The sequence below is a fragment of the Corticium candelabrum genome, chromosome 21 (genome assembly GCF_963422355.1).
Source record: "Corticium candelabrum chromosome 21, ooCorCand1.1, whole genome shotgun sequence".
Lineage (NCBI taxonomy): Eukaryota > Metazoa > Porifera > Homoscleromorpha > Homosclerophorida > Plakinidae > Corticium > Corticium candelabrum.
In genome coordinates this window covers 4,302,107-4,323,123 of record NC_085105.1, presented here as the reverse complement: position 1 = coordinate 4,323,123, position 21,017 = coordinate 4,302,107, and the positions used below count along the sequence as shown (strand labels likewise).

At 41.7% G+C, this 21,017-nt stretch overlaps 2 protein-coding genes across 2 annotated transcripts; both read left to right on the top strand.

The window, feature by feature from the left end:
- The first annotated feature begins 7,081 nt into the window (after positions 1–7,081).
- Positions 7,082–10,299, top strand: LOC134196881 (transmembrane protease serine 6-like). Its single transcript, XM_062666099.1, has 5 exons — positions 7,082–7,211; positions 7,279–7,494; positions 8,385–8,591; positions 8,656–8,847; positions 9,280–10,299. The coding sequence occupies exons 1-5, from the start codon at positions 7,082–7,084 to the stop codon at positions 10,158–10,160; spliced, it is 1,626 nt and encodes a 541-aa protein (XP_062522083.1). The 3' UTR covers positions 10,161–10,299.
- Positions 10,300–13,901: 3,602 nt separating this feature from the next.
- Positions 13,902–19,360, top strand: LOC134196879 (uncharacterized). Its single transcript, XM_062666098.1, has 5 exons — positions 13,902–14,411; positions 14,703–15,007; positions 15,082–15,742; positions 17,044–17,108; positions 19,201–19,360. The coding sequence occupies exons 1-5, from the start codon at positions 13,902–13,904 to the stop codon at positions 19,358–19,360; spliced, it is 1,701 nt and encodes a 566-aa protein (XP_062522082.1).
- The last annotated feature ends 1,657 nt before the right edge of the window (positions 19,361–21,017 follow it).

Below are 21,017 nucleotides of genomic sequence, written 5' to 3'. Positions count from 1 at the left end.
ATGCCATTTTTGTTGAGCTATTTGTCTACTTGTTTCTTTGGATTGTGTATTTGTCTGCATGTGTAAGTGTGGTCTCTGTGTGTTTGCCTGTCTGGCTGGCTGGTGGTGCGATAGCTCAGTTGGTTAGAGAGTCATCTTACTAAGTGTTTACATCTGAGACCTTGAAGAGTCGCAAGTTCAAGTCACAGTGATGGCGAGCTATGGCATAATTTCTTTAACTAACACACATTTGCTTCTCTCGACTCAGGAGTATAAATGAGTACCTGGTCATTGACTGGGGTTCTAAGCGGCCATTGGCTGTGAAATGGATTTTCTGTTTGTATATTTGTATGTCATTTCGTTTGCCTGCTTGTCTACGTGTGTGTGGGTTTGGGTTTGTCTGTCTGTCTGTCTGTCTGTCTGTCTGTATGTATGTATGTATGTATGTATGTCAATACATATATTTTCAAACATTGAACTATTATACACCATCTAAGCAAAGCAACTAAATACTACCCAAGCCAATAGGGCTTTGTTGTACGTACAACTATTTATGTTTATGTGGATGTCTCTTGAAACAATCTTCTCTATTTTTCTGCCAATCACTCTAGCATTTGATTGTTGTAGACACGCAGAAAACACAGATCTCCAGTATTTCTTGAAGGTTGATGCATTTGGCTTTCGTCTTCATCTCGTGATAGCTGTGACAGTTTCTTCAAATAGTATTCAGCTTTCTTTCCCCAACAGTTGTCTGTCTGTCTGTCTGTCTGTCTGTCTGTCTGTCTGTCTGTCTGTCTGTCTGTCTGTCTGTCTATCGGTCTGTCTGTCTTTCTTTTATTTCTTACATGAAACTCTAATACAATTCTGCAAAGAACTACAGTGATACAACTAGACTAATGTTAATTGAAAGGTAACATTACAGCAAACTAAAAAAAACTTATATATAACTAAGACTAATGAGGAAAAATTGGGTGCTGAGACAGTCAGGCCTCTCAGACCCACTGCACAACATGCTAAGTTTCTTTGATATAACTTGAGCAATACACTTCTGTAATTGTACAGAGAACCTTTTCCTCCAAAAGTCTAAAAATTCTGCAGCATTAGGTCTTCCTGCTTCATCTGATGAAAAGGCTGCCAGTTTCTGCAAAAAATTCTCGTTTCTGCCTGTGATCCAAAATGTTTCATAACCAGTGGAACAACTTTGACTACTGAGCCTCCAGTCTGTCTGTCTCTCTGTCTGTCTGTCTGTCATTGTGTCTCACATGGTCAAGTAGAGATAGGCAAATTTAGAGATAGGGCAATTCAGTTTTTAATCCATTAGGTCTGAATTGATGAACAGAGTAATGGACTGATGAGGATTTATTTACTTCTGAAGATTTGCTTGTTGTGTCTCTAAAGTTGAAAATTGATAGAACACTCTGTCGGTATGTCTGTGTGCCTGTTTATTTGTGTGTGTGTGTGTGTGTGGGGGGTCAAGTGTGTGTATGTGTGTGTGTGTGTGTGTGTGTGTGTGTGTGTGTGTGTGTGTGTGTGTGTGTGTGTGTGTGCATGCATGTGTATGTGTGTGCATGCGTGCACGTGTGTGTGTGCGTGCGTGCGTGCATGCATGTGTTTGTTGTGTGTGTGTGTGTGTGTGTGTGTGTGTGTGTGTGTGTGTGTGTGTGTGTGTGTGTATGCGTGTGTTGTGTGTGCGTGCGTGTGTGTATGCGTGTGTGTTGTGTGTGTGGGGGGGTGTGAGTGAGTGCGTGCGTGCGTGCACCTGTCTGTCTGTTTGTCTGTTTGTCTGACATTTGTTTCTTTGCAGCTGTTTGCACATCATTGGTTTCTTCCATCCGTTGAGGCTGATAACCTGAAAGATGAATGATGTTTCTCTATTCCTTTTCTTATGTGTTCATAGCAGTTGCTACTTGGAGTACTCCACATCAAGATAAATTGAAAGGATTACTATGGAGTACTGTACACTTCTTAGTGTATGCTCCAGTTCAGTTTACCAGGGTCACCTAATGGATTTGTATGTGCAGCTATGCTCACATCCGCTAAAGAAAGGAGACCTTCTGTATGCAATAACATTCTTGATTGGTCCGTACTTCATGCATGTTTCTGAAATCTCTACTGTAATTCAAGAGCATTGCATCGATCTGTTTCTCTAGTTTCAAGTGCGCAAATGAAGTATGTCTGTTAGTACAAGTTACATGGTAACATGTCTTGATTTGTTTTTGTTCTATTAGATATCATGCTTGGGTCACTTTTTCAAGACTTCAGGACTAATTGTCACTCACTCTTACCAACTTGTGACATCATATGAGTATGACCTATATAGTCAGAGAACGAGGCAATCTATCATAATAGTTGATGGTACGTGATGGAAGAACTTGCAGCAAGTACTGCGTAGTCAAGATGATGATATACTTCTTCTTGGACTCTATCAGTAAATGACTTCATTTTGTTGCTCCTACATTATATATATGATATATGAAGTCATATCTCCTTGAGTCAATCTATATTTCTACTTGGTTTTTATACTTCCAGGTAGTTGAGTGCTGTGTAATACAATGGAGAGTTTTGAACAAGTTCTGGTCTGCCTCTCAGGCTGTTGTTTCACGAACAGGCGCCAGACGTGTGGAACTTTAACTATGTTTAATTGAAATTTTAGGTTAACGCAATTATTGGACAGGTGATACATAGGACAGTTGATAATAGGGTGTTGCAATGTACACACCAACATAATGTCCCAAGCTCACTAATACAATGCTTCATTAACACTAAAGGAGTTGCACTAGTATGGTGCTGCGTGACCACCAGACAGGTTGTAGAATTTGAGCATTTTTCAGGGTGTCTATAGTGCACTCAATTTAGTGTTCCTATGGTTGCCTGATTTGAGCATTCTGTAGGGTGTTCTGGAGACACTTTAATTTTAGCAGTGTACTACTACTGAGAAAACTGGTGTATTTAAAAATCAACTCTATCACACAAGATAAATAATTAAGCAAAGGTACTGTACGCAACATACGCAAAACACTTACATTAAACACATATTTAATTCTAAAATTTAACTACTGCAATGTAGTCTACTCTCAGCCAAAGCCAAGAGTATGTCTTTGTTGATAGGTGTTCTTCTTGTTCTGCAGCCTCTGAGGCACATGGTGGATGCGCGTAGTAAGCCAATACGATGTCTTATCCAATTGATAGAACTACTGCTACTACTACTGGGAACCGTGTTGTATTTGAACAAATTGTACAACGTACATATGTCAATTATCTAACTAATGTAGCAGTTACTATACTAATTTAAAACAGAAAGTACTACTCTGGAAGAACTTTTAACTGACCATGCCGCTTTCAGCAGTAGCCAAGCTAATGTTCAAGTCTTGACCAAGTTCATGACAAGGTGGCTTGGATCGAGAACCTCGTAGGCACATGATTGAAGATCGTAGTAGAGCGAACCCAATTCGGCAACGTAACCAGTTGATGGTAAGATTGTATGTGGTGCCTGTTTTATTTGCCAGCAAGGAAGCAAGTCTCTTGACAAAAGTATTGGTAAGAGAACTGCAACCGCCAGTGCAAGAATAGACAATAGGTGTAAAAGACGAAAGTTCCACTTGTTGTATCCTGTGCTCGTACTTTCTCTTCTTTTCTTGTTCTTGGCGTTTATAACAAGAATTAATAGCAATGTCCCTGTAGGATGGAGCATTTGCATTGAAAATACGTACATCAAAAAAGGTAGTTTGAAAAGTTTTGCCCCAAAAGCCGTTTGCTCGTATGTCTAGTCGAGCTTCATTGTCTGTTGTGGTACTTCGTCCAACAAAGCTTTCACCATTCAGGGATTGCAAAACCGGTTCAAGTTTAACGTCATTACAAACTTTTCCAAGAAGACCTCCAACAATGTCACGTATTTCGTTATGTCTCAATGACGGAAACCCGCCTGTGGGGCAAGTTAATGCATGATCCACGTTGAAGCTGCCGCCACAAGGGCACTTGTCAGGAAGGTATGCAGGTTTCCAGCCATAGCGTAGGCAAATGGAGTCACGAAATGCCGATTTGTGCAAGTAGTAGCCATGCTCTTCAACCGGGATGACTGTCAACCAAGAGGAAGCTCCCTTTTCTTTTGAGAGTAAAATCGCTCGCTTTAAGTGCTGAGGAAGTTGATTTTCAACAGTGGCAGCAGATGACATCAGTTGCTGTTGTTTGTGTTGTCGCGTGGTTAATTTGAGTTTTTCTTGGAGATGAGAGGTATCTTCAAGAGCAAAGTCTTGTTGAAGAATCTTCTTGACTAAAGGCGTCGTGATGGTTTGTGAATGGGAATATTCATATGCTAGATTCTCAGGATTGATAATACCTAGACCACCGAATCGAGCTGGCAAAGCGATAAGTTGTCTTTCAGTTGGATTGAGTTGTGCTCGATTGAGAAGAGCAGGAATAAGGTTTTCTTGAATGGCAGATTCTAGTGAACACAAAAGTGTGCCATCATCACGGTTGGTTCTCAGTGCATACGTCCAGCGACCCACAATGCCGTGGGTAAATGCAGCATATGCGGCGTGGGGTTGTGAGCGAGCTATGCGAGCCAAATCAGCGATTTCGTTTGTCCATTCAACAATCTTTTGCTGTAGGAAAGTTTTGCGGAAAGTTTCTGTACCAATAGCGGAACCTAGGTATTTGTGACCTTCTGAAGTGATGTTCATGGAAGTGTTGTTAAAGAACTACTACTACTACTACTACTACTACTACTACTACTATGAATGTGGAAAAAAAACGTGAATATGCGCATCGAGTACTGGAAGTGGAACATGCCAGCTTCACTCCGTTGGTTTTTTCCTCTACCGGTGGCATGGGCTCTGAAACTTCCACCTTCTACAAACATCTTGCCAGTTTAATTGCCAACTAAACTGAAAAGAAATATAGTTCAGCGATGGAACTTCTGAGATGTCGGATCAGCTTTTCTCTAATAAGATCTTATGTTTTGTGCATTCGCGGAAGTAGATCAGCCAAGCACAGGCCTCTAAAATGTCATGACATGGATTTAATCAACAGTGAGGCTTGCCTCACTAAGTAGATTGTGACGTTGACTTAAGTGGGTTTGTTTAATTGAATGGATTGATATAGTGTTGTGTTGAGTGCCGTTGTAGTGGCTTTTGTAGTATGGGCATGACCGGTGGATGCTTTTGCTGAGTAATACTAATACTACTACTACTACTACTACTACTACTACTCTAAGGTATAATGAAGTGAGAGACATAACAACTGATTTACTCAAGGAAGTTTGCCATAATGTTGACATCGAACCAGCCTTGCAACCAGCTTCAAAGTTGTGTCCGCAATGCGCTTAGTGGTATCGTATACGGGACATCTAAATTTTGCAAATACCGCATATGGTAGTTAGCAGTACCGTATACGGGATTTGAAAATTATCTATAGGGTAAACTGTAAATATTGATCCTAGCAACAGCGGCTGTTTACAACTTCTGACCTCCATCGATTTAGCAGCTCGAAAATGCGGTAATGAACAGCTTCGAATCGATCTGGTTGTCTGGTGATCGATGCATGTATGCGTCTTGTAGCTCTCAGCGTGAAACCAAGAACTAGTTTTGTATCTGCGTCACCGCTAAATTTTTAGACGAGGATAGGATTTGTCTGTCTTCTTTGTGTTAGTAGAATCTTGCCCGCCCTCATCATCTCTCACTTCTTTCAGTTGCGTTGGAATCTTGCCCCGCCCTCATCCTCTCTCACTTCAACTTCCTGTTTGCATTGTGCAATCGACCTCTGTTTGCGTTGTGCAACAACGACGTCTCATCTTTGCGTCGTGGGCGTTTTGACAGAGATCGCACGTCCTAGAAACGTAGACTACTCACTCATTGTACGCATTCCATTGATAGTACAATTCTCTTTGTTATCTACGATATTGAAGCAATCACAGGAAAGCTGCTTGCTGGAGAAAATACACAACCTGAACAAGCGCGGTCTTCATTTTTTTGAAAAATGACGGCTCTATCGGCTTTCATCACGGTTCTAGTTATGCAGTGCGTATTAACACGTGATTTGACTTGCCATACCGACAACTGTACTTCGTGTCACTGCACGAGTAAGCCTTTTGTCTGTTGATTTTTGCATCCGAGAACTAGATTTCTTTCAGTTCTATTTTTCTTCCTCTTATGTAATTGCCACGCCTCCTACTCTTGCTTCCTAAGTTAACACAAATTTTATGTTATAGCTAGATCGCAGCAGTGCGGAGGAACAATAGTTTATCCTAAAAAGCTGTCATTTCGATCACCTTCTAGAGGGAAGTTGTCATGCTTGACCTGCCAATGGGTGATACCCTCACTGTTTCAGAAACGTCGGCTTAAACTTACTTTTAAACAATTTTGTCTTGGACCTGGAGATACTTTGCGTTTCTACGATGGCTGGTTAGACACGTCTCCACTTATTGTGACTTACAAGGAAAACGACAAGCCAGTATCTCTTGTGTCATCCGGTGACACTATGACGGTTATTATGGATACAGACAATTGTGGTCAGGATTCTAGTATTATAGCGTCTCTAGACATTATAGGTAATTTCTCTAATAAATACATTTGTATTTATAGTAAATGTATGTTAAAAACATAATTTCTAGATTCTGGTAAACTGTTTTATTTACCTCGTGCAAAGAAAAGTTCAAAACAAATTCGATCTCCTAACTTTCCTCGACCCTATCACCATAATTTGAAATGTCTGTGGATGTTCGTGAGAGGATCGGGTCTATTAGTGTCAGCAGACATTACGATCAAATCGATAAGCACCGCAGGACCAAAAGACAAACTAGTAATTCAGGAATCAATTGTACGTCCTAGATCCAATCGCGGCGTACACACGTTTTACGGAAGCAAAACAGGAAAAGATAAGAAAATAAAAATAAGGAACAGTTTTGGATTTACTATCATGTTTTCTTCGGATTCAGTAAAGAAAGGAAAGGGATTCTCACTAAGTGTTACCTCGTTTCCTCAAGGTAATTTGCAAAACAATGTTTTAGTAGAGTTTGTTAAATTTGTGCTTACATACCAATATGGATATTTCAATTATTTACTGTTTAGCTTTCACTTGTCCCAGTCCAAGTCCTCCGATAAATGGAATGGTAGATTTCCGAAATTTTGGTAAAACCGCAAAGTACTCGTGTTGTGATGGTTTCAAATTAGACGGAGAAGAAAAACGGCTGTGTACTGACATAGGGTGGTCACCGCCATCTAACACAACATGCAAAGGTATTTTGTTTATGTAGTTATATTTTTGGTGCTGTGCTGTTTGGCTAACATTAGAATTGTGTTGCAGCTGTGAGATTTTGTGAAGTTCCGCATTATATGGAAGTTTACGATAAATCACTGTACATACCTATTGGAAAGGAAGCACTATTGTTTTGCATGAAGGGATACAAGATTTCCGTTTCATTACGAACTTCCGAGCACATTTATTCACTCAACTCATTGTTAGCGTTATGCAACTGCAATGGCAAGTGGAATATACCTTCAGATGTATCGCCATGCGAAGGTAATTAATTCTAAGAAATTTTTTGAAATGTTTGTAATGCATACATTGGGACACCCGCAACATATAGATTAACAATTGTACAACTTATTATTCTTAAAAATAGTTTTAATGTTCTATTAGCTAGATAAATGTAGCCCAAGCAGATCACAAAGCGACCACATAATAGCAAAAGGCGACTTGCAAGCGAACAACTTCTTTCAAAGGTGGTTGAGCACGCACCTTCGCTTTATCAAGAAAACAGATCTCACTTGAACGATTGAGACCATAATCTGGCGTAGTCTCACGTGGCCAGACGTTCGACGATCGAGAAAGGCGAAAATCTGATTTGACACACTATGACTTAATGTATCATTTCAATCTTTCCATAACAACTGCATAGCAGTTTGTTGACTTTGTTGTCGTTCAGCTCTGAATATTGGATTAAAGAAACGCTAATTTTTTAACAAGCACTTGAATTTACTCACATACAGTGCTCTTTAATTTAAGTGTTAAAATGATAATTTCGGATTAATGTATATAAACATTTACAATACTTTGGTTCACAAAGATGTTAGAAGATGTTAGATATTAGAAAATATTAGAAATAACCGCTTCATGCAGAAAGAAAGTTTGCTAATTTCTTACAAGAAACTAGCGATTGCTAAAACAAATGAATGTATTTATTAGTTTTATTAAATTTAGGTACCCTGTAAATTTGTTATTTTAGCTAAGAATGCTTAAGATTTTAAAAATAGAAAATTTATGTCAGTTAATTACGTAATAATTTTAATAATTTAGCAACATAACTTTGCAACAACATAATGTGCCTAAGAATTTTCAACATGGATATTAAATTATATATATTTTTAAAATTAACATAAATATTGTATTTGACAAAATTTCTATTTAAGATGACCATTGTGAACCGCCGCCGCCGCCTCCTTTGCCTGGTGGTATGACAATATACGAATATAACAACACCTCGAACTCGATGTTTCTACCCGGGTCAAGAGTAAATTATACTTGTCCAAGAGGGTATGGTTTGGATGGTATACCATATCGCATTTGCTCCAGAAATCTTACCTGGGAACCTGTTACTAAACTGCACGAATGCAAAGGTATGCAATAAAAATAATAATTTTGTTTAATTAATAATACGATTCTAACAACGTATTTGTTTAGCCATGTTGCCCGTTTGTTCATTTCCTAGACCGCCAAAGAATGGACAAGTTGTAAAGGTGACGTCGTTAGGAAAGGGAGGAACTGCTTCTTTTGCATGTAATACTGGATTGACGTATCGTGGACACATGCGGACTTGCACAACTGATGAGATGAACAACACGTTTTGGGACAGACAAGAAGGTTCCTGTGAAAGTAAGATGTTCTTTATTACAGATACGTAGGTTTGATAACTGCTCTTGCTTCTGTGTTTGTAAAAAATTGTTTCGCTTATTGTGATTCTAATTTAAAAGATTTCTGCAAAATGACAATTCTATGTTATTGAAAAAACCCACAATACTACAAAATTGAGTTATATACCACCAATAATTAAAATAGATTAAGCTCAGACAGTATTTTTGTCTAAATCAAATTACATAGTACTAACAGAATTTTGAATTAGAGAATAATCGCATCATGGTATCAATTAGCTATTAATTACAAAATTTAATTTTATAAGTTTCAGCTAAAAATGCATTTGCATATCAAAAGCATCAAATATCAAATGCTTAGCGTAATAACAACAGAAGCAGGAAAATTTTTAATTGATTTGATCAAATTATTTGTATTTTTGCTTTTGCTTTCTAGGCTTTTGCAAAACTTGTGGCAGTACTGTTGCTCTCAAATGTAGAAAGCAACACAATGGCGTGTGTCTTTCGGAAACAGGTGCGTGGCCTTGGATGGTTGCCATTTACAGGCTGGAACGAGGCAATCCCGTTTTTCACTGCGGAGGCGCGGTGATTAGCGAATGTATGATTTTGACCGCAGCTAGTTGTTTCATTGGTCGCAATACAGAGGAATTGGTTGTCGTTGTGGGAGACACGCAACGTCTTGTAAAAGAATTTAGCGAGAAATCATACACTATTAAAAGAGTGTTTATACATGAAAAATTTAACGTAGGAAATTTCAATCGAAACGTTGCTTTGCTAATTTTGAATTGCAATGTCACGTGCTCACCATACGTACGAAAAGCTTGTTTGCCAACTCCACAGGACAATATCTACTACCGTCCGGGGACCCAGTGTATAGTAGCAGGATGGGGAGCCATGGAAAGAAGAGAATTGGGAGACAATGCAAGCGCCAAATCGACTAACATGAAAGAAATTCATCTTCCCATTGCAGACAAAGACACTTGCATAGCCAGCACTTCGCCACAATTCCGAGACGATGTCACAAATTATACAATTTGTGTGGGAGACGGTACTGGCAACAACGACGCTTGCAATGGTGATTCAGGAGGTCCTCTCTTTTGTAAACGCAATAAGGAAGACTATGACAGTTACGTTGTCGTAGGAATAGTCAGTTGGGGAGTAGGATGTGGTCAGCCCGGAAAGTACGTCATAGCTACACACTTGCTGAATCTGATGGATTGGGTCAGAAATGTGTTGGACCAATACGGATGTCCGTTAGCCCCCGACGGCGAAAAAGAGGAAGACTTGTGCGCTGAACTTCCGATCAAACTGTTCTGATTCTAGTGCATCGGTTGCTACAATGACCGACATAATGTTGGACACTTTTGTGAGTAATGTAGACGTAGAATTAGTCTGCAGTTTGCTTATGCAGGTTTGTGAGTTTCTTTAGCAGTTAATGGTGCAAAGAGTTGCTTAAAATACGTCAAAATGTCGTTGATACCAACCTAATAGACGATTTGGGGCGGAGCTTCTAGAGCATGCTCAATCTCGAGGGCAACACGCATCTTTCGCCGATCTCATAAAGTTCACGTTTCCGGGTCTGCTTCTGAACCGTAGATCATCTTGCCGTTGACTAGGCTTTGTAAGTAAGTTCACTACTTACCATTTCGTGCATCTTGTGAGAGACTTTGCCGGCGCGTAGAGACGCGTAGGAAGGCATTTCTGGAGTACGGCTTCTCTAGGATAACTTTAGATACAGACTGCTGTTCAAGCTGAAGTCGCCTGATTCACACTCTGAACATATGCACGTGGAATGCAAGCACAGACTACTCGTTCCCTAGCGATGGATTAGTTTTGGCGAGTGAAATCATGCCACCTGGGAACCCATTTGAGGTAACCAAACATGTAGGCGTTCCGCGTTGTTTCTGGGCAGCTTCTGTTTAGATGTGATTGGCCTAGTCAAAGTTCTTACTGTGATAACTTGCACTCGATAAGTACACTGACTCGGATCAGAGTACGTATACAGCATACGTACTCTGTAGTCTGTTTTACAATTGGAGCGACGCCACTATTACCGGACACCATCAATCATAAGACAGCTGTGCAAGAAGTAAACGAAGTAAGACTGAGCTTTGTTAAACCCACAGTAAGAAGGATTAGTAAAGACTGTGATTCCAGACGCGGGACTTCCGAAGGCTTGAAATGGTTATGCTAGGACGGTAAACGTGATCCTTCTCCGCGACCCCGTTCATCGGACACCACCATCATTCACCCGACACGACCTCCCCCATAAAAACGCAACGGCAATTCTGCAACGTCGCACCTGAGATAGTTTTATGAGTGACTAGCTAACACAACAACACTATCACTGTCTCCGTTTGGTACTCTCTAGGAGAGATAGCGCACGCTCATTGAGTCGAGGTAACGCCCCTTTCGTCGGACAGTCGTTTTTTCTTTTGCAGCAGCAGTCTGCAGGTAATAATGTCATGAGAGAGAGTTGGAAAGAAATATCGTACGGCCCACAATTTGTTTGACATTTATTAAACTCAGCAACGATCATTAGCGGAAACTGCTGAATTTTCTCCCAAACAGAAAGACAGATTACTCATTGCCTAGCGATGGAAGTTTTATCAGGTGAAGATTTTGCGGTAGGGAAACCCATTCGGGGTAACCGAACGTGACGCACTGTGTGGCTGAATTATATCAATAGGACTACTTTTTCCCCATCTAGCGTTCCTGAACTGTGGAACTATGTATCTTATCGAACTAGAGTCAGCAAAGATTCGTCTAGCCTATTCAACCCTTCATGGAAGGCGGTGAGCTCATGAGCTTACATCACTTGATGTACCTTGGTCTGATTTTTGGTTGCTATACAGAGTAATAGTCTTGCCTGCTGGTTCAATTCAACTCCACACTGTATCAAGCACATTTATCAACACAAAACCGGTGTAAAACTTGATTTTATCATTTGGCAGTATGTTGAGCGATTCCTTGCAACTCAGACTTAGCTGATGCAACTTGCCAAGGTCTTACTCGAGAACTCTAATCTTGTTTTCAAGTTCCACTATTTCATTTGCTTGCTGTTCAATTATCTGATGTAAACCATCAGCTTCAGCCTCAGTGACATTTTCGACAATCAACATCTTCTCTAGGATCACTAGCTAGACTATATATACACGTCTTGATCAACTGCACCTACAATTGAGGTAGAACAGCCTCTGCTTTCTGATTTAGACATTACAGCTATGAAATAGCTAGTGCGTGTGTGTTGTGTTACTTTAGACATAACTGTTGCTGGGACTGGCAGCTAGTGCTAATAAACAGACTGTAGTGTACATGTACTGTACTCTGATCTGCGTTAGTACCCATCAAGTGCAAGTTATCATAGTAACGTCTTCGACTTGGCCAATCACATATATACAGAAGCAAGCTAGACTGCCTAGAAAAAAAGGCGGAACGTCCTACATGTCTGGTTACACCAAATGGGTTCCCAGGTGGTATGATTTCACTCTCTAAAACTAATCCATTGCTAGGCAATGAGTAATCTGTCTTTCCCCTCTACGTATATCTGTTCAGAGTGTGAATCAGGCGTCTTCAGCTTGAACAGCAGTCTCTTACCCTCGAGAAGCCGTACTCAAGAAATGGCTTCCTACGCGTCTCTACGCAGACTAAAGCTGGATTTACAATATGAGAACGCTTGAGCGTCGCGTCGCGTGCGTCCTGTCACGTTGTCTTGCGTAGGAGTGGCACGTATCGCGTCACACGCGTCGTACCATTCACAATACGATTTCAGCGCGCCGTAGACGTCGCTGCCTGAATTATTGAACTGACCACTCGCTCTTCGATTTTCTACTAGCACAACTCTGCCGGAACCCCCAACTTGCTCAAAATCAATTTCTACGCGTTCTCCTTTGCACGCAGGTCTTTGTACAACTTGCAGTTGATCATCCACAAGCAAGGACATCTCCCTACACAATCTATAGACCGCTCAACGTCGAGTACAGCGCCGAAATCAATAATCATTGCTCACGAAAGCCACACGTGCATTTATAGTTGGTTGTGATTGGTCGAGATCAAGGTGCTACTTCCGACGCGACGTGAACAGCTTCCGGTTCGACGCTCAAATAGAACTTGGTTCTATTTCGACGCGTGGCGTCGCGAGCGTCGCGTCCGTCGAACGTCGCGTCGCGTCGACCATTTACAATTTGAATTTGTACTACGCGACGTGACGCGACGCGACGCACAGGACGCGACGCACAGGACGCGACGCTCAAGCGTTTGCGTATTGTAAATCCGGCCTAGGTCTCTCACAAGATGCACGAAATGGTAAGTAGTGAACTTACTTACAAAGCCTAGTCAACGGCAAGATGATCCACGGTCCAGAAGCAGACCCGGAAACGTGGACTTTGTGTACAGCGAGATCGGCGAAAGGTGCGTGATACCCTCGAGGTTGCGCATGCTCTAGAAGCTCCGCACCCCCGAATATCGTCTATTCTTGGAAGGAGCTGGTTGCAAGTGATTCACATGGATTGGAGCTCATTGTTTCAAGTCCAGGGAGAGAAACGTCTTAGTCTAGTTGAGCGGTTTCCTGCACTATTTGGTCCAGGAGTCGGTACCTCGGAGGGAAGTCAAGTCAGGATTACACTGAAGGAGGGAGCTCAACCGAAGTTCTATAGACTCCGTCCTGTACCGTACGCTTTACAAGAGAAAGTGGACAGTGAGCTGTCACGGTTGCAAAACGAGGGCATACTGAGACCTGTGAAAGCAGTTAGTGGGCTGCGCCCATAGTAGTGGTCCGGAAGGCAGATGGGACTGTGCGTCTGTGTGGAGATTACAAGGTGACAATTAATCCTTATTTAGAGAGCAATCCATACCCTATGCCTAATCCGGAAAATCTTTTTGCCACATTAGCAGGAGGAGCTATATTTTCAAGGCTGGATATGAAACATGCTTACCAACAGTTGCAATTGGAGCTAGACAGCCAAGAATATCTGACCGTGAATACCAGTAAGGGACTGTTTGCTTACACTCGAATGCCGTTTTGGAATCAGCACAGCACCCAGCATCTGGCAGAGAGAAATGGATAGGATCTTGGCAGGAGCTGTCGGAACAGTATGCTACGTGGATGATATCTTAGTCGTAGGAGAGAACGAATCAAATCATGATGAGATACTCATGGCAGTTTTACAGAAATTGGACAAAGCGGGTCTAAAGCTCAAACGAGAGAAATGTGAATTCAACAAGTCACAAGTTGAATATTTAGGCCATGTTATCAGCAGCAGAGGCATCCAATCGTCAGAGAGCAAGGTGGCGGCAATTCGAGATGCACCACCACCGACCAGTGTTACTGAATTGAAGGCATTTTTGGGTCTTCTCAGTTACTATAGGAAGTTCCTGCCTAATCTAAGTTCAGTATTGGAACCATTGTATGAGTTGTTGCAGAAACAGAGACAATGGTCTCGGGGAACAAGACAGATGAAAGCATTTTTGGAAGCGAAACAGAAGCTGTTGCAGTCTGATTTCTTGGTACACTACGACTTAAAGAAAGCTGTCATTCTATGCTGCGATGCATCACCAGCAGGAGTTGGAGTTTGCCTATCACATGTCATGGCAGATGGAACAGAAAGACCGATAGCTTTCGCGTCTAGAACTCTGTCTCAAGCAGAATGAAAATATGCACAGTTGGAGAAAGAGGCATTGGCTCTTATCTTTGGGGTGAGACAGTTTCACAAATATTTAGTTGGAAGACAGTTCACTTTAGTGACTGACCATCGTCCATTACTACGGATCTTAGGACCACATGTTGGAGTCCCAACCTTGGCAGCAGCATGTTTACAGCGCTGAGCTCTTATTTTGAGTGCATATGATTATGAGATCCAGTATAAGCCAGGCGTTGAGAATAAGGAAGCTGATTTGCTATCCAGATTACCCATTCCAGTAGAAGTCATTGACCCAAATGAGCAGACGTTTAATGTGGATTACTGTGAGGCATTACCGGTCACTGCAGCAGATATTGCAAAAGAAACGCAGAGAGATCGGATTCTAAGGAGAGTTTATCAATATACGAAATGTGGTTGGGGACCAAATGGCCAACCAGTCATAGAACAATACAGGAGACGAGCGAGTGAGCTTTCGATTGAAAACGGTTGCTTACTATGGGCGAACCGCGTCTTCATTCCAAACAAGTTGAGATCGTTGATTCTGTCTGAGTTACACGAAGGACACTTGGGAATGAGTCGAATGAAATCATTGGCCGCAGCTATGTATGGTGGCCAAGCCTTGATAAAGAGATCGAGGAAGCAGTGAAACAGTGTGAAGCTTGTCAAAGTCTGCGAAACAAACCGGCTCAGGTTGATCCTCCACACCCTTGGATTTATCCTCAGAAGCCATGGGGGAGAGTACACGCCGACTTTTGTGAAGTCGCAGGGAAACAGTACCTGCTTATGGTGGATCCATTCAGTAAATGGCCTGAAGTACATGAGGTAGGTACTCTTGCAACCACAGCACAAACGATGGATGCCATGAGACGTACTGTTAGTTACAATGGACTACCCCTACGAGTGGTGACGGACAATGGTCCACAATTTTCTTCACACGAATTCAAGAACTTTATGTCAGCGAATGAAATAAAGCACCAATTAACTCCTCCTTATTACCCAGCCGCAAACGGACAGGTTGAGAGAATGGTGCAAGAGTTTAAGGAGTCTCTAAAAACAAAGCCAACTGGTAAGTCCGTGAGTCACCAGGTATCAATCTTTTTATTGCACTACAGGACAACACCAAACAGCACAACCGGCAAGATACCAGCCGAATTGATGTTGAAGCGAAGTCCGAGAACAAGACTACCACTATTACGTCCTGAAGCTGACAGTGAGTTGAGAGAGGCTCAGAGTCAACAATATGACACTGCATCTGGCCGGGTTTGACAGCTAGAGCCGGGGATGACAGTCAGTGTTGCAAATCCAAGACAAGATAGCAGAGGGAAATGGCTATGTGGGGTCATTATCCAACGTTTAGGTCCTGCAACCTATCTTGTAAGTGTTGATGGAGGGACAAGGTATGTCCATATTGACCAATTGAGAGAGCGTTATGGCAGAAGTTTTCCAGAGTACACGTGGGAACCTACCGGAGAGATCTCTCTACCCACAGTGAACCAAGACAATGACAACAACAAGCATAAATGACAAGATCAAAGGACAAGAAGAGAGACGATACCCTCTGGGAAAACAGGAAACCATTTGCACGATATCGACAATTCTAAAGGAGGAGGAGTGTGATATAGTATACTAATTAGATTAGCTACGTACATGTTGTGAGACAATACATCTTTAGTAAGTCTGTGTTAGTCCGGGTAGTCTGCGTTCAGTGTTTTGTGAGAATAGATCTTCCGTGTCTGAATCAGTGCGTACGTGTCGTATAAGGAATAGACACTACAGTAGGAAGGCAAGAAAATGGGTTTCCGACGATTGGGGCCGTTACCACGGGCGTCTGACTGACTGCAACTCATACAGATCTTGGCTGACATGCAGGGTAGCAACACGATTTGTAGGTATAGTTGTTGATTTAGCGATATATAAGTAACTAGGCTGAAGGATGCGTGTGTGCAATTTAGACGCTACTGTCCGGTGAACGATGCGTTTGTTCGATGAACGGCGTATGCAAGGCTCCGCACAGTTTTCAATCTCATTCTAAGCAGAGAAGAGGTACAATGCTCTCTTTTGGTGTGCTCAATTACAACTTGAATACCTACATTTATGATGTGTAGGGACTGCGTTCAAAAATGGATAACTGAGAACTCGCGTCCGGAATATGATGGTGTCCGAGGAACGGGGCCCCGCTCTAGCACTGCCAGTCTATAAGTCCCAGAACTAACACAAAACATACGCACTGTTCCATAGCTGGAATGTCTAAATCAGAAAGCAGAGGTTGTTCTACCTTATCCACAGTTGATCAAGACATGTGTAAAGTAGTGATCTCAAAAGTGAGATGTTGATTGTCGAAAATGTCACTGTGGCGTTGAAGCTGATGGTTTACGTCGGATAATTAAACAGCAAGTAAATGAAATAGTAGAACTTCAAAACAAGACTAGATTTCTCGAGCAAGACCTTCCATCTGCAGAGTCCGAGTTGCAAGGAAAGGACTTCTCACTCAACACACGTACTGCCAAATGACAAAATGAAGTTTTACACAGGTCTTGTGTCGAGAAATGTGCTTGATACAGTGTGGAGTTCGACTGAAAGCAGCCATGACAATTACTCTGTATAGCAAACAAAGAATCAGGTCAAGGTACATTAAGTGATGTAAGCTCATGAGCTCACCGCCTTTCATAAAGAGTTGAATAAACTAGACGAATTTTTACTGACTCTAGTTCGACAAGATACATAGTCTCACAGTTCCACAGTTCAAGAAAGCTAGATTGGGGAAAAATTAGTCCTAGTCTTCAGCCACACAGACAGTGACAGTGCGTCATGTTCTGTTACCCCGAATGGTTTACCTAATAAAACTAATCCATCGCTAGACAATGAGTAGTCTGTCTTTCCACTCCACGTGTATCTGTTCAGAGTGTGAATCAGGCAACTTGAACTTGAACCGCAGTGTCTTAAGCTGGATTTACAATATGCAAACGCTTGAGCGTCGCGTCGCGTCACGTCGCGTAGTACAAATTCAAATTGTAAATGGTCTACGCGACGCGACGTTCGACGGACGCGACGCGTCCAAATAGAACCAAGTTCTATTTGAGCGTCGAATCGGAAGCTGTACACGTCGCGTCGGAAGTAGCACCTTCATTTCGACCAATCACAGCCAACTCTAGATGCACGTGTGGCTTCCGTGGGCAATGATTATTGATTTGGGCGCTGTACTCGACGTTGAGTGGTCTATAGATTGTGTAGGGAGCTGTCCTTGCTTGTCGATGATCAACTGCAAGACGTACAAAGACCTGCGTGCATGGGAGAACGCCTCGAAAGTGATTTTGAGCAAGCTGGGGGTTCCGGTAGAGTTCTGCTAGTAGAAAATCGAAGCGCGAGTGGTCAGTTCAATAATTCAGGCAGCGACGTCTACGGCGCGCTGAAATCGTATTGTGAATGGTACGACGCGTGTGACGCGTACGTGCCACTCCCACGCAAGACAACGTGACTGGACGCACGCGACGCGACGCTCAAGCGTTTGCATATTGTAAATCCAGCTTTACCCTCGAGAAGCCGTACTCAAGAAATGCCTTCCTACGCGTCTCTACGAAGGCAAAGTCTCTCACAAGTCTGAAGATGCACAAAATGGTAAGTAATGAACTTACTTACAAAGCCTAGTCAACGGCAAGATTCTACGGTTCAGAAGCAGACTCGGAAACGTGGACTTTGTGTACAAAGATATCGGCGAAAGGTGCTTGTTACTCTCGAGATTGCGCATGCTCTAGAAGCTCTACCCCAAATATCGTATACTGCTTAGACCAATGCCGTCTAATTTAGTTAAGGTTATTAGTTAATTTTATATTGTAGGGTTAAGTACCTAAATGTTACATGTATCCATGATCCGCTTGAAAACTCCAAAAATCAGTTCAACACGTGTTGTTGTCCTGTCTAACCTCGTCCACAGATTCTCTCGCGCTAGTCTTGTCCAGTGCCCGTATGACAATTCTCGTCCTAAAATTTTCCTACGGGCACCGGGCAAGACTAGCGCGAGAGATTCCGGGGACGAGGCTAGTCCGGTCCACATACCTCCTTTGGGGTATCGCATACGGGACATCTGTTGTGCAAGTACCACATACGGGGAGTTAGCGGTACCGTATACGGGATTTGAAATTCGTAGACAGGAGTAAACTAAAATTTTGTTTACGAAAATAGCTACTTACAGATTGCAACCTCAATCGAAGTAGCGAGCACATACATGCTATGATGATGAGCGTATTTAATGGCTTTGTGTTACTTATATTAAATCTTGACCCGCCTTGATTCTCGTGGTTCACTTTCCTGCTTCACACCACTAATGTGGGCAGTGACTCAAGTAGAGATACCAAAACAAAGTGACACTTCCTGAATTAAAGGAATCGGCTTGGTGCTGATGTAACGCCTGAAACTTGTTACTTTGCTGCGTCCTACAGCTTGCACAGGCTGTGCGTCATTTTCTACTAATGTACTCGTTCTATGCAATGTGTTTGCAGAATTGTGCACAACAGAAGCGAAACCAGGTAGAGTGGTGATGGAAGCGCATCCGGGCTGCAATTCACACTGCGTCTGGGGCGAGGCTAGGTAGGAATCGCGTTGGCTTTTGTTATCGTTATCTTGTGAGAGGAGCGAACGCATGCAATTTGCATACAATTATTTGGTTGGTCAGAAACATCTATGTAAATAAGTACATATGTACATAACTGATTGTCGTGCAGCTCTAGAGAAATGCGGAAAACAAATGTTTCTGAAGACGAGCCATCTCGATTTTCTGACAAGCAGGGGTCTTCATTCATGAACTGCAAGTGGGTGTTATCTGTTGTTGGCAACAAGCGAGTCAGATTTGCGCTCTCACAATTTCTGCTTGGATCTAGCTAGAGACAAAGTTTACATATATAATGGTCATTCGAAGAAACCTCCACTCATTGTTATGTTCAGAGGCGGCAACAGTCCAACAGATGTTGTATCATCAGGGAGTTCAATGACGGTAAATGTTATTACAGATCGTTGTAGGCAGAATCCTTTGATAAACGCATCTTTTGAAGCTATTGGTAATTGCAACAATGCTGGTAATGATAGGCTGTAATTAATTAAATATTTTAATTTTAAATTGTGGAAATCTGTTTTATATGAAACATGAAAGGGGAAAGTCAGAGCAGATTTAGGCTCCTAACTTTCCACAAAAGTATCCGAAACAAATTGGACTGCATATGGATGTTCGTGAATAGCGGGAATTCACTACAGGCTAAACACCAGCATTAAATAAACTTTACAATTTTAACAAACAATTTTACCGCCCAAACATAACCAGTAGTTTTCGAAAATGTTAAATCTGTCGTTGAGGTTGTGCTTACGCAAACAAATATATTAGTGAAGAGTTAAGATGAGAAATGTTACGGTCGTTTTCTCGCTTGTAATCCAATATCAACTAATAATATCGATGTTTAATTGCTTGAACAGACCTCCTTGTGAGAGAAGATGGTCAAATGTAGTCAACGGAGATGTACTTTTTGCATGAGAGTAGATGATTTATTTTGTATTAGTTTGATGACACACGCCTACGTGTGTACGCATACTGACTGACACACACACACACACACACACACACACACACACACACACACACACACACACACACACACACACACACACACACACACACACACACGCAACACACACACGCAACACAACACACACACACACACACACACACACAACAACAACAACAACAACAACAACAACGACAACAACGACAACAACTATAATTGTCAACTTTTATAATTGAATTTGGTTTTTGATTGTCAAACGTTCTATGTCTTTGTAATAGAGCAAATTAACTGCATTAACTAATTAGCAGGCCACTTAAAGAAAGTTTTTGCTACAGCAATAAACGTCTATATAAGTTACTTGATCAATAGATAAGATATTGTTGTTATTTACTATTTATATGTAACCCTAAAAGACTGATTTTTAAAATTGTCCAATTACATGAATTATTTATGCAGCATGTGCAATGGTGATTTGCACCACAGCAATTTAATGGTCAAATTTATAACGTTATTATATTTGAAAATATTTGAAATTAAGATAACCATTGTAAGCCGCCGCCTACGGCTCCTTGCCCTGATGGTACAAAATTTTATGATGAAGACGACAACGACACCTCCATTTTTCTACCCGAGTCAAGAGTAAATTACGCTTGGTCTAAAGGGTATGGATTGGAAGGTGTAACGTATCGTATTTGCTCAAAAGACCTCATCTGGAAACCTGCTACAAACGTGCACCAATGCAAAGGTAGGAATATAATCATGCTATCATATTGTTTAGGAATAATTCTAGCAACGTCTTTGTCTAGCAAATTTGCCCGTTTGCTCGTTTCCTAAAACTCCAGAGAATGGATATCTTATGAACGTGACGTCGTTGGAAAGTGAGGAATTGCGACTTTTGCGTGTAATAATAGACTCTGCCACTATGAAAATATTTTGCATTACTTGTACAACTGATGAGTCAAACAACTCGTATTGGGACAACCATG